This window comes from Pagrus pagrus (genome assembly GCF_965226575.1).
Source record: "Pagrus pagrus genome assembly, chromosome: 6".
Classification (NCBI taxonomy): Eukaryota; Metazoa; Chordata; class Actinopteri; order Spariformes; family Sparidae; genus Pagrus; species Pagrus pagrus.
Genome location: NC_140190.1, coordinates 3,915,088 through 3,930,495, shown reverse-complemented (window position 1 = coordinate 3,930,495; position 15,408 = coordinate 3,915,088). Strand labels below are relative to the sequence as shown.

Genomic DNA, 15,408 nt, shown 5'->3' with positions numbered 1-15,408 from the left:
ATAACTTTAGCTTCAAGGCAATTTGCAGATTTACAAAACACAAAATATATTTAAAAGAGTAAACTATGATGAAGGGGAGACCGGGGATGGTTGAAACACTTTTCATCGCAGCACATATAACTTGCTGACCTCTCAAATTTTGACACAAAGTACCTGTATGCCATTTCTCCATTACGTCTTCCGGCCTGGCTCTACTCAGTTTTGCATTTCCATCTCAACTGGGCTACCTGCTTGAAGGTATCTTAAACCAATGACGTGCTTGTCTCGATCTCTGCAGCACTATCGAAGAATCACAGCTAACAAAGTGGCTCCTAGGTTGAGGGCACCTCGCTCACCAATGTGCAGAGGCTCAGTCCTCAGCAGAGGCCTTTGTTGCATGTCTTCCCCCATCTCTTTCTCCACTTTTCTGTTTATCTAAAGCTGTTCTATCTATTAAAGGCTGAAAAAAGCCCCAAAAATAATCTTTAAGAAAATGTGAATTGATATCCAAACCTCCCTACCTAGAAGAAGGTAGAAATAGTCCCTGAATACATACACATAAAAAATTCCTACTGAGGTCTACCTTGCTAACCTTACCTGTCAAATACTTTGTACCTCAGGAGTGAGTCCAAATCACAAGTCTGCTTCCCCAGTCAGGACTATCTGGCTGCTGACAACACAGGGCAGCTGTCATGGTCTTGCAGTATCTGTCAGTGTCATATGTATTCTTTGGCAAAAGACACAGGAGACTAGAATTGGACTTCCTGTTTGAATTTCAGGTTATAACTATGTTTTTGAAGATGATATAACAGTAAACAGATACATCTGTGTGGATATTGAAGATACAACCAGGTAAACAGTACATTCAATGAAAGGAAAAGCCCTCAAAGTCTATGAAAGGGTAAAAAAAAGTTTTTGCAGGTTTTGCATATTTTATATTGGAGCTTTTATAAAGTTAAAGGACAGCACCTCCCTCAACCACTGCAGAAATGATGGGGCTTTAATCAACTTCCAGTTAAAAAGAATCAGTCTAGCAATGAAGTGATTAGCAAACCTTGCTGGCCCCAGTTTGGGGGTGGTATGCCAAAGATGGCCATGTGTCCTACCAAGACTAGACTATTGCTGCATATTCAGTTTTTTTCTGATTATCAGTAAAAACGTCCTTTCTTACCAGAAGATAATTTTTAAAAAACAATCTGCATACCTATTCACACGGCTATGAAATTTTAGAATTTTAGAAGTGGTCGGATATACAAGTAATCAAATGACTCTCAGGTGATCCCTCCTCGGTGCAACATAACGCGATGCAGATTTAGTTAGATAAATACCAATTATCCAGTTATTACCACTGTTGAGCAGTTAGGGGGGTAGTGAAGGAAAATAGGCTGTGAAAAATAACCCAAGGCTAGTATATCTTTCATTTCAGTAATTTAATTCCTGTGATGCCCTCCTGGTTGTAAGTGTGAAGTGTGTTTCACCTCTGACAGACTTTTGCTTTGTTGCACATGTAACCACATCCATCATTAATGTCACGGTGTACAGACACAGTTCTTCATCATTGCAGGAAAGTGAGAAGGTGAACCACTGGAAGTTTAGCTGGAAATGCAGATTATTTGTTTTGCTGATTAAATGTATGTCCTTTTGTTCTACCTCCAAGTTGTCTGTGACACCAACAGGAACAAAAGCAGATGCTTAAAATGTTCTTTATTGGAATAAAAATTCAACAAGACTTGAACGGTTCAACGGACAGAAAACACATGCCAGAAAAATCCCTGCATAAGCTACTAAAGTTGGAATATCATGCATACAGAAACCAGGCCAAACTGAATACGATTCAGCTTATTTAAAAGTTACATTTTAAAACAATTCCAAAGAAGACATTTTTTTATTTTATTATTTTTTTTAAAGGTAAAATTCAGAAAAACTAATGCCAGGGTTTAAAACACTAACATCACAGAGAACATTCACAAATTTGTGCAAATTCCACAATACAGCATTTTCCAGTAATGTCTGCTTCTATTAAAAAATATTTAACATTGCATATTAGGTCAACCTACTTCAACTGTCCAATTTTTTTAAATAAATACTGTACACAGTAAGCAGCTCGTGGTTCAACCAAGTCAAGTATTTTTCAACATGTGACTTGAGACCTCTTAAGAGGTAGGGTATAGGCTCTGCTTGTGCAATGATGCCTTTTGTACTGCAAATCATCACATTTATGTAATGTAATGTTTTACTGACGTTAAAATAGTGAATGCCTGAACCCTCCAATTTACCCCTCGTTGTTAATTAATCCAAAAGAGATAGGAAGGAAAATTTAGAGCAAAGAAAGGTTGAGAGCCACTCTATCTTTATGTACAACAGTGTAACATGTAAGCATGAAGTCAGAGCACAATAATGAGGGAGTAATGACTTTCTTCGTGGATGTATTATTAACATGCAAGTAGAAAACAAAAGTAGCCAGAACTGATGCAAGAGATCCATGCTGTGAGGCTTACTTTTTACACTGTAACACATCAGGCCAACTGGAATCAACATGTTAGGAATCTGAAAAACACTTTACGATGATATAACTGAATAATGTGCCATCTTGTACATTTATATCTGTGTCAGTGCTACATAATGTGCAGCAAAGTCTTCCATGGCAGCAGCACCTGATGCTTCCTGTCTGGGACTTGTGTTGCTGCTTACTATGTTAAGTTTGAGCCACAGTAACAACATTAATTTACAGTATGTCTCACAATTTGACGATACACAGTATATATTGATTTCATAAAATGTACAGAGACCAATCAATAATGCAACTTTTCTCTCGAATTATGAATATTCATGATGGTGATTTAAAAACAAAAGCACGCATGTCATTAACTTGTTCATGTGCTTGGTTTCTATAAAAGTCTCGTACTTTCGCCCTTTTCATACATTTAAGCAGATTTTTCTTTCTTTTTTTTTCTCTCGACAATTTAAAGCACCTCAGGGCTTTCCAGTCCAGTCACCAGGATAAAATGTTGGCAGTTTACATTTCAGCAAACCACAGATTCATTTACATTTGTGTGTGTCTTAGGCTATGTACCAAATTGACATGTCTAGACTAAAATTGTCGATCACGGTTGAATGCCTCTGCACAACAGTCAAGCTGTTGTTCCAAAGCTGTAGCATTTAACCTCTGACCTTTTCGATATCAGATATCATAAGTATCATTTAGGTATTAATTATTGAGTTATGGCCAAAATATGTTTTGGGAGGTCTATTTCCTAATCGAATTGTAAGTTGTTAGTCACATCTGTGATTTGTAGAAATGCACGTTGCCAACATTTATTCTTGCGAGTGGGTTGAGCTTTTTAGATCGATTGAATTTGTGGAGTAATAATTGGCACAGTCAGTTATTTTGTCTTTACACTGTTAACTTACTAACTTGTTAGTTGGCTTATTGTTTAGCAGAGCATTGTGTCATTCATTGTTAACATGCTAACCGGTGCAAGAGGTGCATTCAGACTGAACATGTCAAATTTCCCGCTGGGTTATTTATGTGAAGTTTCAGTGTTTTTTTGCCATCTGCATTTACCACAAGCAGCCAATGCACAAGCAGTAGCTAGGTTAGCTGTAGCTAGCTAACAACACACGTTATGTTATTTTTCTTTTGGTAAGTTTTTGGATGCAATTGCACCGCCAATAAAATTCACTTTGGGTGCTGTCCACATGCATGTTAAATAGTTTTAGGGAGAAACACATATACAGTATAATTACAACACAGTGGAGGGTAACTGATCCAATTCTACAGCTGACTATCAGCTCAGAGGTGAGGACCTCTATTAGTTCACTACAACAACAAAAATTTGGAGCTTAATCAATTTTTTGGTTTTTCCATTTGACATTAAACTTGTGAATTAAAGCATATTTTTTCTGATAAAAGGCACATGATTTAAAGCAATGAACATTTATATTTTTGATCCCTGAAGTCTTTTTTTTTCTAAAATCAGTATTGCAAACTGACACAATCACAAATTATCAATTGAACTATAAAATGCTGCATATCAAATCTTTCCTGCAAATTGAAATGTACTTAATAAAAAAAAACACCACACCATATTTCTAGACTAAAGAATGCATGGAAACACTAAATACTAGAACAAATAGATTATCTGGGCAAGTAAAGAAACAATTGTAGACATTGCTATTGTCTTTCCAGATGCGTAAATATTCTTGAGAGCATTTTTAAAAGTGTGTAAACGCTACAAAATTCAGACTTAATAAGAAACTACAGCTGCCAAGTCCGAACCCTCCCACCCTTCGATCATGCTAAAAAAGTCTGACACATTCAAACTATTACAAAGAAGTAAGGTATGAAATCTTTTTTCATTTTATAAAATAGTGCTCTACTCATTTCTTTTCACACATACACTATTCTAGTACACATCATGCCTAACTACAAAATACCCTGAAGCCCCATTTACCAGTAGTCTTCATACAAATGTTGAATCACACGACTCCCTGTAATTAGAAAGGACTGCTCGAGCTGCTGATTTGAGCGATTTGGTTACAGCTTGAGAACCATAAACCGACATACACTATTGCTCTTCCTCACAATAATAATGTGTTTTGAATACCATTTCATACTAACAATTACTTATTAAGCAGTAACAAAAAAGATATATTGCTCAGGTTTCTAGCTTGTGTAGGCCATTAAAGCCAGCACATCAGCCTCAGACTCCTAAATCTCTTGTCGTGAGCAGAGCAAACTGCTGCGCAATGAGAGAGATCTGGATGGTGGCATTAATTAGGGAGAGAATGTGAGAAGAATAAAGAGAAAGAGGAGGCAGAGAGAGAGAGAGAGAGAGAACGCTGGCTGTTGCCACTTATAATATTAAGAGTTTCCAGGATGTAGCACAGTCAGTGAGAGAATGGGAGAAAGTGACATGTGGAGATAGACCGCAATTGTCAAACACTGCATAATGGCTGTAAATGCACCCAGCCGGAATCACTGTGTTGTGATGATCATTCTGCTGTTTAATTTCACTTGTTAATGCTAAAAAAATTTGAGTGTTTTTTGCTTGATCTGCTCTGTCAGATTGTTGTGAATGCGACGCAGGACTGAGTTTCTGGGTAGCCAAGTATGGCAGCATTTGTCAAGAATTGGCTGATGCAGATTAGATGAGATTTTTGAAAAAGTTTTGTCTTCTATAACTGCAATTATTATCATGTTTGAATATAAAAATGTCCCTCTTTTACCTCAGCTTTCCCTCCACCATTGTCTCCCATATTTAGTTGCTGATCTCTGTCATTGCCACCCCCCCTTGTTGGCCTGTCGCACATAAAGACTACCTACCAAGCGCCTGACAAAGGGTGCCTCGCCAACTGCTTCTTCCCCCCTAACATTGAAGTGTTGCACCAGTTTTACCAGCAGGAAAAGCTAGTGTGAACAACAAGGACATACTCCCCCACCAGCATCCCACCTGCTAACACTGCTGGTGACTGTAGCTGTGGTGTGGGGCTCCAGGCCAAGCCAGAGGCATTGAACCCAGGTCTCTGCAGCGATGAGTGAGTGTTTTATGTCTGTGCCACTAGGACACCCTCATTACAGTCATCTATTAACACACACCTCAAACTGCTGAACTATTTGCTTTTTAGATGCTATTCATTGACTACGCTGCTGAATGAAATTATTAGATTCCGTCACTAGCTGTATTCTGTTGTTTATAATGTGAGTTATTGCTCTTTAACAAAAGTGACAAGCCATAAAATGCCATGGCTTACAGTCATTATAGAACAGCTAAAGGGTGTCGTTGGGTAGGCTTAACGTACAATGGCTTATTGCTTAACAAGGCCCGTATGGATCACTGGGAATCAGAAGTTTACAGTTGTCAGATGAAGCAATTAGAAAATTCATCTAAAGCAAATTCCAGTATTTTTTTAACCTCATTCTCATATCTTTGGCCAATTTCATGCATACTTTAGCCAGTTTTAAATCTCAATGTGCAAAATACAGCAACTGCAGGTAACCCTCTATTGTCAGGCACACCTCTAGAGTAGTAGTATAAATGATGGGAAAGGGCCTAGACATACCTAACCGACATCAAAGAAATAATAGTGACGAGGGCCGACTGTTGTGTCACCTCACGTCACTGTATCACTGATAGATTCAACACTTTAGCCTCGGCAGACTAGTACCAATGGTTCAGGACACACTGCAAAGACTAACACCACAGATACTCACTGACAGCCATGGCATTGTTGTGTCAGGGCTCAAAATAAAACATAGGACTTCCACCTAGGAGACCCAAGTTCAGGTACTGTGTACTCAATGTTCAAAGTTGATTTTAACTTACGCAAAGTTACGTACATGAACGTACATACATACCATGGTCTTTTCCTGAACATAACCAAGTTGTTTTGGTGCCTAAACCTAACAAAGAAGCTTTGGTGCCTAAACATAACCAAGAAGTTTTGGTGCCTAAACCTAACCAAGTAGTTTTGGTGCCTTGACCTAAGCAACCAATGTCTGTTTCAATAATGTTCAACAGTTCAAAACATATAATTTGTGAAATGTTTGTCAGCAAGCTTCATTTTGAAAGCCCTGCACATGCAAATCCAATGCTAGAGGGGCGCCAAAGCTGCTGTACTTGATGAGTTGGGAGTGAGAACATTCTGACAAACTTTGTTCTTCCCAGATTCAGGTTAAAACAACTCGAATAAAACAAGTAAGAATATCATGGCAAGTTGTGTGAGGCTCCCAAAGCTTTCCAAATAAAATGTCATTTTACATAAATCATTTAAAACTTGTTTTTGAGTCCAAATGAACATCGGCCCAAGCAGTGATCGGCCCCCTGCACTAGCAATCATAGCTAAGTCATAGGGACCTACTTCCAGGGCAACTTGCTGGCTACCCAAGCTAGCTGTTTGGTTAGCCAGCTAGCTTTTTGTTGTGTTGGACCACATGGAAAGTTTTATTTGTAAAGTTTTAGAAAACTGCTTGCCCAGATATACCTCGTTTTGGTTATTTTTAATTTCCTGTATCTGTACAATGTCAGTAAAGAATGCAAAGTTACAGGGAAAAGATCCAGCTTATGCTTATGAGCACACAGCACTATGAAAACAAGTAGCACCACAAACAGACATTTTCTAAACTGACACGTGATCTTGTTTTTTTGAGTGTACCTCTGTCGCTCATTGTGTGCAATTGAAGTGTAAAAAAACATGTAAACACTTTCTTTCTCTTCACATGGCTTTACATGTAGAGACAGAATTAAAAGATTTTTACATTTTCTTGATCAGGTAACATTTTTTTTATTTGAGCTTAAGTTTCCTCAAAACCCTCCCGCGCTGGGATTTTTCTGGAAAAAGGGTGGACAAACGTTTTCTACTTAACAGAGCTTAAATGTCTGCTGAGACAAAAGTAATTATCTAAAATTAGCTTATGCCTTATATCACTGGTCTGCTTTCACTAGAAAAGGGTATAGTGCAATTTAAATGACCTCGCTGCATCAATATTATTTGCATATTTAAGCTAGTGTGCAACAAGTTAGTTTCAATACATTCATTGATCCGCAAACAGATTTGTTTTTACATCCCTCCATATGAAAACCATTCAAATGTTTAAAAATTCTCACAACATTTTGGATTGTATGTCTAAACTGGTCAAATATTAGTTATTGCTGTAGTGTGGAATCATGGGGGATACATGCTACAATAAGGTGGGAGCTTCAATCTTTTTTCTGTTGAGTAGTGTTAATACTCAACCTTTCCAGGACTGTAGTATGTTGAGTAAGATGAGGGTTTGGATGAGGTCAGTCAGAGGGTCAATTTTGTTTTTAGGATTTGCAATGGATTTAAACTTGATGGGATTGATCGATGGCAGTTTTTGCCCCCCGTGTGCGTTCAAGCTAACTGCCGGGTCTGTGTCAGCCAGGATCATTTTCCGTCACTTGGGTAATTTTCAAACAAGTCCAAGCCGAAACACACCAGCCGCTCAGCTGACCGGATGGCCCTGAGGATGAGAGACAGTGACTGGTTCCTGGTGCTGTGGCAGAGGACTTCCTTCTCTGCAGAGTTGTGTTTGACTACTTTGCTGGTGACGTTGCAATGCAGGGCGGCTTCCTGTGAGAACCTGAGGATGGAGAACTGAGAAGTCTTCCCTGGGAGGCTGTATAACAGGTTCCTATGGAGAGAGAGATGGCGAGAGGAGAGCTTCAATGAATAACTTAGTTTATGCAAACAGAAAATGACCTGAGAATGAATTGTTTTGTGGCAAATCAAATGAACTCAAAGTACAACTAAAAATTCTATTTTAGCTTGAATGTACACTCTTCATAATTAGATCCACAGTATCCCCCTGTCCTGATCTCTTCTCTAATTACAACTCCAAACAACAGTTATGTTAGTTTTTATTTTTGACAACTTATTTTGACTGAATGCATTTGTTTGTATTTTTGACTGGAGTGCCTCTCCTTTTTTCTTGATGTTAATTAACATGGATGTTTGAGCTTCACTGTGCTGTGTGGAATGAGGGAGAACAATGTGGAAAACCTATATCAGATCGTGTCTGTTGTTCAAAGCACTTTATTTTATAAATGTTTGTCTGGAGAGGATCTCCTTAAGTAGATCTAGTCACAGCACTGCTGCTCTGAATTGCCCCCATCATCAATCTTGAGATACTCTCAATGAACTCAACACTTCCTGCCGATTTTTCACATCAAAAGTGTCCCGACTGCAGGTTCCACAAAAATAAATACACACACACTCGTATCAAAATTTGATGCTAGTCCATGTTAACTCTCACATCAAGCCATCATACTAACACAAACCCTACACTTTGTTGCAAAAGGTTCACTGTCCCTCTGAATAAATCGATCATCTTACATCCTGTTTGCTCTCGCTTTGCGGCAACAGTAAGCATCAGTCATCATTTGTTCGTAAAAATCTTGAAATTGATTTTGCAACAATGACATGGTTCGATAGCTAGCTATTCCTGTTGTTAACCTTACTGTACATTTATATACACTGTTTGTCAACCGTATGCAAGGCTACTGACTTTGAATCACGCCAGCATAACATTGGCTTTCTGTCTAATTGCTGATCTGTCTATGAGCTGGGAGGACTCGTTTACCTCCTGATGTTAAGTCATATCTAAGGTTCGTCCTATTTACTAGAGTAGTGAAAAACATTTCCATTGCATGAGAACATTATGTAATTGTAATGATTGTTTCAGGTATTAGTCAAACTCTCATGTGTTGCCAGGAAAATGGAGTTGTGTTTTTAACTTTATATCTAGGTCGCAAATGCCCTTCGAGGTGTCCATAATCAGGAATTAATGGACTCCACATCATCCATTGGGTATTATCACTTACAACTCAAAAAAGTAGATGTATTTAATTTTTAAGTTTCCCCTACCATTGAAAATGTATGAAGCCACTCGTTGTCTAAGTTAATCTTATTCATACATTTGTAAAGATGCTGAATGTTGACATTTCTGATTTTGGCAGCTTCAGCACACATTTTTTTGTGTCAGCCAACCAGCAGCTAATTAATTGTATTCAGGCCAAATTATGCTAAACTGCTTTAATCTGACCTTCATAGAACCACCACCTGTGAAAACCTTTAATACTTTGCTCTGGTTAATATTTGTGACAAGCGTGCTGTACCAGTTGAGTTATTGTTCTTTAAAGACACCCCTATTTATGTCTCTTTGTCTTCCCGTCACACTGTGGTACACAAAGCACATATATATAAGCGCAGACAAGCCTTTTGGGGGTGGCAGAGTAGTCATTTGTAGGTCAGAATGGCAGAGACTTCGGAGTGTTGCTCTCCTCGGGGCTCAAGTACATTGATTTCTCTTAAAGTGGCTGAACAGACAGTCTTAGAGAGTAAATGGAGTGATTCTTCATCTGTTAAGACACAGGTCGCGAGCTGTAGGGTGTGAACGAACACTGACCTTCACCACACAATTTAGACTCAAAGTCAGCAGCACTGTGAAGATTCTGTGTGTACTCTACCATATGACACCATTATATGACACCAGAAAGGCAACTCCTGTGAGTTAAGGGGGTTTAGGCTTTTGTCATATATATGTGTTGACACAGTTTATTCAGTAAAGCAATGTAAAAAAAAAGAAAAGTCAGTCAATGAACACAAGCAGCTGTCACGTTCACCACAATGTCCATGTTTGTTTTGTATCTGCTCTGTATCTTCTGGGTGTGCTTTTACAAAATACTGTATTTCATGAGTGCAATGCTATTTGGCAGCACATGAACACATAAGTCAGCAGTAGACTTTCAAATGAGTCTGCACTTTCAACTCCATTATCATACTATGATAAAATGGCTTTGAAAACAAATAAACAACAGACATTGATAGCGACTGTTCTGAAAGACTGGAACACTGGCAGCCAGGAAGGTAAAAAAAAAAAAACAGGCAAAATGTCAATATAGAACATTTTTAAGGAAAACATTTTTACAAATTTGTCCAAGTTGCGACTGGACGTTAATCATAAGATGCTGAGTCATCCCATATGGATGTATTTCTTTGGACACAACCTGCAACACCTCTTATGCTTTGGTACATTATCAGCAATACATTTTAACAATCCAGGATTTTTTCAGAATATCATACACAAACTCCTCCTACTCCAGTTTCGTAAAGTTATTTGTGATGGAACATAGGGCTCAATAAAACAAGTAATTCGGAACAAATATGTACTGAAAAGCTTTTACAATATATGCATTATTTGTGCTACGCTGAATATTGCATTCATATTTGGGAACATCCCTACTGTGAACAAGAGTCAGCAAGAAAATTTGACTTTTAAAGGAGGAAAAAGGAGCCGGACAGAGCAGGCATGCATTGGCAAGTGCTTTAATGAGCTTGCCAGTAGGAGTTTTTGTTGCCATCGGTCAGTATTGTGTTCACGTCTTGGACAAAGCTGTAACCCTGGAACAACAAATAAATTCGGAGGATGGTGTTTTTCTGAGGAAACAAGGCTGTATAAAAATATTTTGCCCACTGGTCATTGGCAGGTGAGACACTGTTTAAAACCTGGTGTTTTTTACATCTAGACCATCATCCATCCACTGTCTGGACCTGCTTATCCTCTTTATGGTTCCTGGCTGGAGTTACCCCAAGCACACATTGGGCACGAGGAAGGACACATGCCTGGACTGATCACCAGTTTATACATGAGCCTTTTTCAGACAGGGAATCTGAAGCATTGCTGGCTTCATCAGTCTGTTTCACACATAGGTCTCTGTTACATAAATATGATGGCTCTATTTAAACACAACAGGGCCACTGCCACTAAGAATTCCCTGTTCTGATTGGCTGGCAGATGTGGGTTAAATGTCATTATACAACAAGTAGTTCTGACCAAGCAATCTGATTGATCAAGTAGACATTGAGATCGTGATCAAATCGGTATGACAGCACAGCGAGCTCATCACTAAAAATATTCTTCAGCCATTTCCATGACATGGCTTTACTAGCTTAAAAATACATATGAAGTTTGTGGACATATTAACTAAATCTGTTCATTTCATAAAGACAAAGAAAGGAAAGGAGGATGCAGAAGCTAAGAACCAGCTAACATGAGGTGGAGGGTGGTTTGCCTCAACTAGAGTGCAGCTCGGGGTGCTTTTTCCTGTCTGAACCCGAATGGACAGAGTGGTAACTGAGCCCAACCCAACCTCGCCAGACTTCCTGTTTTTAAACATCCGAACTCGACTCAAGCCCATGCAGTCCATGTAAGCTGAAGTAATGAGTTTGTGTTACGATGGTTATAACTTGTCTATGTAATCTATATATCTATGGATACGTATGTACTCATATAGAACTGTTACAGTTCTCTTGAACATCAGAGAGCATCTGGACATCATTTTCACGTTTTTGTCCAAACCTGACCAAGCCTGTCGGGCTTGGTGGGTCCAAACAGGTTCGGGTCAGTTGTCCATGCTCTAGCTACCACTTTGCAATCCATAGAATGTACAACTACAACAAGTTAATAAATACCCTCAAATACTAAAAAAAATAAAAATAAGGTGCAGTGGTGAGAAAAGAACAAAATGAAACACTCAAAACAGATAGCAAAAGTGGAGCACTGCTCAAAAGTGCTTTAGAGCTGATGTAATCTTGTCTGTCCATGTCTGCCAGCCAAAAGACTGTCACCCACTGCCTGTCTGTGAACATACAGTTATGAAAGAGGTCTTTTTGAGGCACCTCAGAGTGTACATAAAGACATCTGCTATCGATTGGTGTGGCCCTCGGCAACCTGACATCCACTCTTAATGGAGCCTGTGTCCTGCTCGGCAACACAACAAATTGGGTTTAAACTGTGTATGCTGGTCCCCGGTGTCACTCAGGCTGGAGCAGCAGCATCCATTCAGCACTGACAGCTGCATGGTGTGTCTGACAGTCCTGGTACCTCTGTGAGAACCATTAAAGTTTAGTTTCAAAGTATGAACATTTGGGCTTATCCTCCCTTTTGTAAAGGGGTATTTAAAGACTAGGGCCCGACTTCAGGTACAAGGTTAGGAGGAACTACTCACTAATACTAGAAATAGTAGAAATAATGACATGGGAAGGGAGTGCATATGCAGAAAAGTCACATTGGTTTGGATAATTGACTGATGTGAAAGTCAGTGTATTGATTATGAAAGTCAAGTTCAAGAGGTTTTACCTTCTAAAGCTAGAATGATGCTTTAAAAGCCTAATCTGTAAATCCATTTAAATCCAATATGCAGCTGCATGTTTGGTTCGGATCTTTTTTAGTTGAAATACTGGAAAGGGGACCCATATTAGCATATCAACGTCCAAAACCAAGGTCACCCTCCAAACTCAATATGGAATTTCCAATAGCAATAGGCAGCTCTAGATATTGATTTCAGGATTTATTTGAAGATGCATGAAACCTCTATTTGCAAATGCATAATGCAATATTGGCTTTGGAAGTCATATTTCCAGGTCTTTCACCCTACAAATGGAGTGTGCTTAATTCCAAAATATATTATATCCATATTGAAGTTTCCAATTCGATATGCAGCTCCAAATATTGATTTCAGATGTTAGAAAATATAACCTCCGTGTGCTTATGAGGAAGTTCTACAGTTCTTGCTTGTGGCTTTAAAAGTTAGCAGTCAACTTTCAAATACAATATGGAAGTTCTTGTTCAATGTCAAGTTCAACGTATTGATCTTAGATGTCATCACTTGTCAGTGTAGCATACTTGTGTGCATTTATGGAAGTTTCTTATTGGTTCATTTCTAGACAGCAATGGCATATAAACATACATTAATGATAATATTGATTTTGTAAGAAAGACTTCCCTTGGCAATATAGTATTTTAACCTGTTTGGAGGTCATCTCCACCTCAGAAAAAACGGAATAGTGATATATAATCAAAGTCGTGGGACTGAGAGGAGAATATTTTTCATCAACATCCAAGATCTGAGTGATTCACAAAATCCTAATTACCAGTTAGTACTTTGACCATTTTCAGTGTCCCTATGATACTGCACTGGTGCATTAACAATAAATGTTGAAGCAAACATCAATCAGACCCAACTCCACCTTCGTGTGACCCTTTGCAGTTATTTTAACCAGCCAATCGGTGGGGGTTATTGCATATCCTAAAGTCTACTCAAGCCAAACACATCCAGTTGCCTACGATACAGCACTTGGAAATAGCTAATAAATAATACACTTTTCTTTTGCATGTACATTCATGGTGTCTAAGATTTTATCATTAACACGCCACAAGGGGGAGAATTTGATGTATCAAATGTAAAGTCGATTTACAACATTAGAAGAATATCCCATCTGTTAAATGTGTTAAGTAGTAACAGTAATTATTGTACCCTTTGGTTTTAGACATCAAGGCAAAGTCCGTTGACTCAATGAAGGTTGAGTTATCCCCCCCTTACCAATGGGAGCATTGAACATTAAACTAACATCAGTCCTCTCTTGCTAATATATTAATGTCTCACAATATAAAAAGAGTGACATTTAACTTGAAGACATTATTGTTAGGCCTCAACAGGCAACTATGGAAATAAACTTTTAGAATGGGAAATTATTAACTTGATTCTTGATTATAAAGTTGTATCTGTTGGTAATTTGATGGTGGCTTACTATGAAGAAAAATAGACAGGAAAATTGTTCTGAAGTTGGACTGATAGGCTGTAACTGGCTAAAACTGTACAATTTACAACTACAGAAGTTAGAAAAAAACTAGTTGGACATTAAGCTGCAACAATTCACTTCAATTGAGTATCCTGCTGAGGGGAAGTTAGACAGAAAGCAGTTTGAAATTGAAATCTCATGATCAGCGGACGTTAAGCAGAAACCAGCTGGACGTTAACTGGAAATTGCCATTATTGGAAAATAGTCATGTTGGGGTAATTTTCAAATACATTTTGAGGTAATTACTGTGGTAATTGAGGGGTAATTTCGAATATGTTACTTAATAACCACCTACTTGAACTGTAAAATGAAGAGCTACGGGTAATTTAATTGTCATTATATGACAGGGTTGCAAAGCAAAACGAAAGTTGTGACATTCATCAACATTGAGTGTTTAAACAATGTTTATTATTTATTAGTAGTATGCTCTGTGAGGTTAATGGTAGTCATTAGCAATTAGCTTGAGTTTGAATTTTGGGTAATACAAAAAAAGTTTTCTAATTATAACACAACTTTTCAACGATCAATATTCATTGATCAAAAAATACAGAGTGTAATACACACTGTAGTATTCTGTATTGATTGTATTGATTCCAAGGTGAAACAGGACAGCAGTTGTTCACCGACAGTTGTAAGACTCTGGCATTTAAAATTGAACACAGCAGGACCATCGACTGACCCTGCTGGTGCCTACAGCACTTATGATCCTGAATCTCATTCCAGTGTCAGCAGCAACTACATCTTTAAACTGAAATATTTACAACCAGGCCCGCAAACGGGTCAGCAGTGGCTTACCGAATACCCATCACACTATCTTATAGCAGTCAGATACACAGCGGGTGGGACTGTCTGGAAAGTGCTTTAAGGCTCAGTGTGTAATTTAATGAGAAGTTACTTTACACAAGAATCACGCATATCACAAAAAATACAAATCAGAGGCATTATCGTGTATACGTGTCACTGCACTGCATTAAAAGTGTCATAATTATGCGTTTATGTCGCTTAAAAATCAATCTTTGGTTTTGTTGCCTAAAATTCAATATATCCCATCAAGGTAAACATTTTAAAGACTCTTCAGTGCTCTTAGTCTAATTGTCTTAGTCCTGTGAGGGAATGGTAACTTCCTTTATAAATGAGTGCTATTAAGCCTTAATGCTTTCCGAGCATGATGAAGCAGCTAATTTTAGCTTGGGTGCTAATGGCAGTCTAGGACAATTAACATGTCTATTACTGCCATAAACTGTGAATAACACTGAACAGCAGAGG

General features: G+C 38.3%; 1 protein-coding gene across 8 annotated transcripts in view; it reads right to left on the bottom strand.

Moving 5' to 3' along the window:
• Positions 1–1,666: 1,666 nt before the first annotated feature.
• The window catches only part of naaladl2 (N-acetylated alpha-linked acidic dipeptidase like 2), a 445,610-nt gene continuing 431,868 nt past the window's right edge, over positions 1,667–15,408 (bottom strand). For all 8 annotated transcript variants that reach the window (XM_084354597.1, XM_084354602.1, XM_084354598.1 and 5 more), the window contains one exon: positions 1,667–8,134. In XM_084354597.1, the coding sequence (XP_084210723.1) occupies positions 7,888–8,134 (247 nt within the window). In that variant the 3' untranslated portion in view covers positions 1,667–7,887. The remainder of the gene's footprint in view (positions 8,135–15,408) is intronic.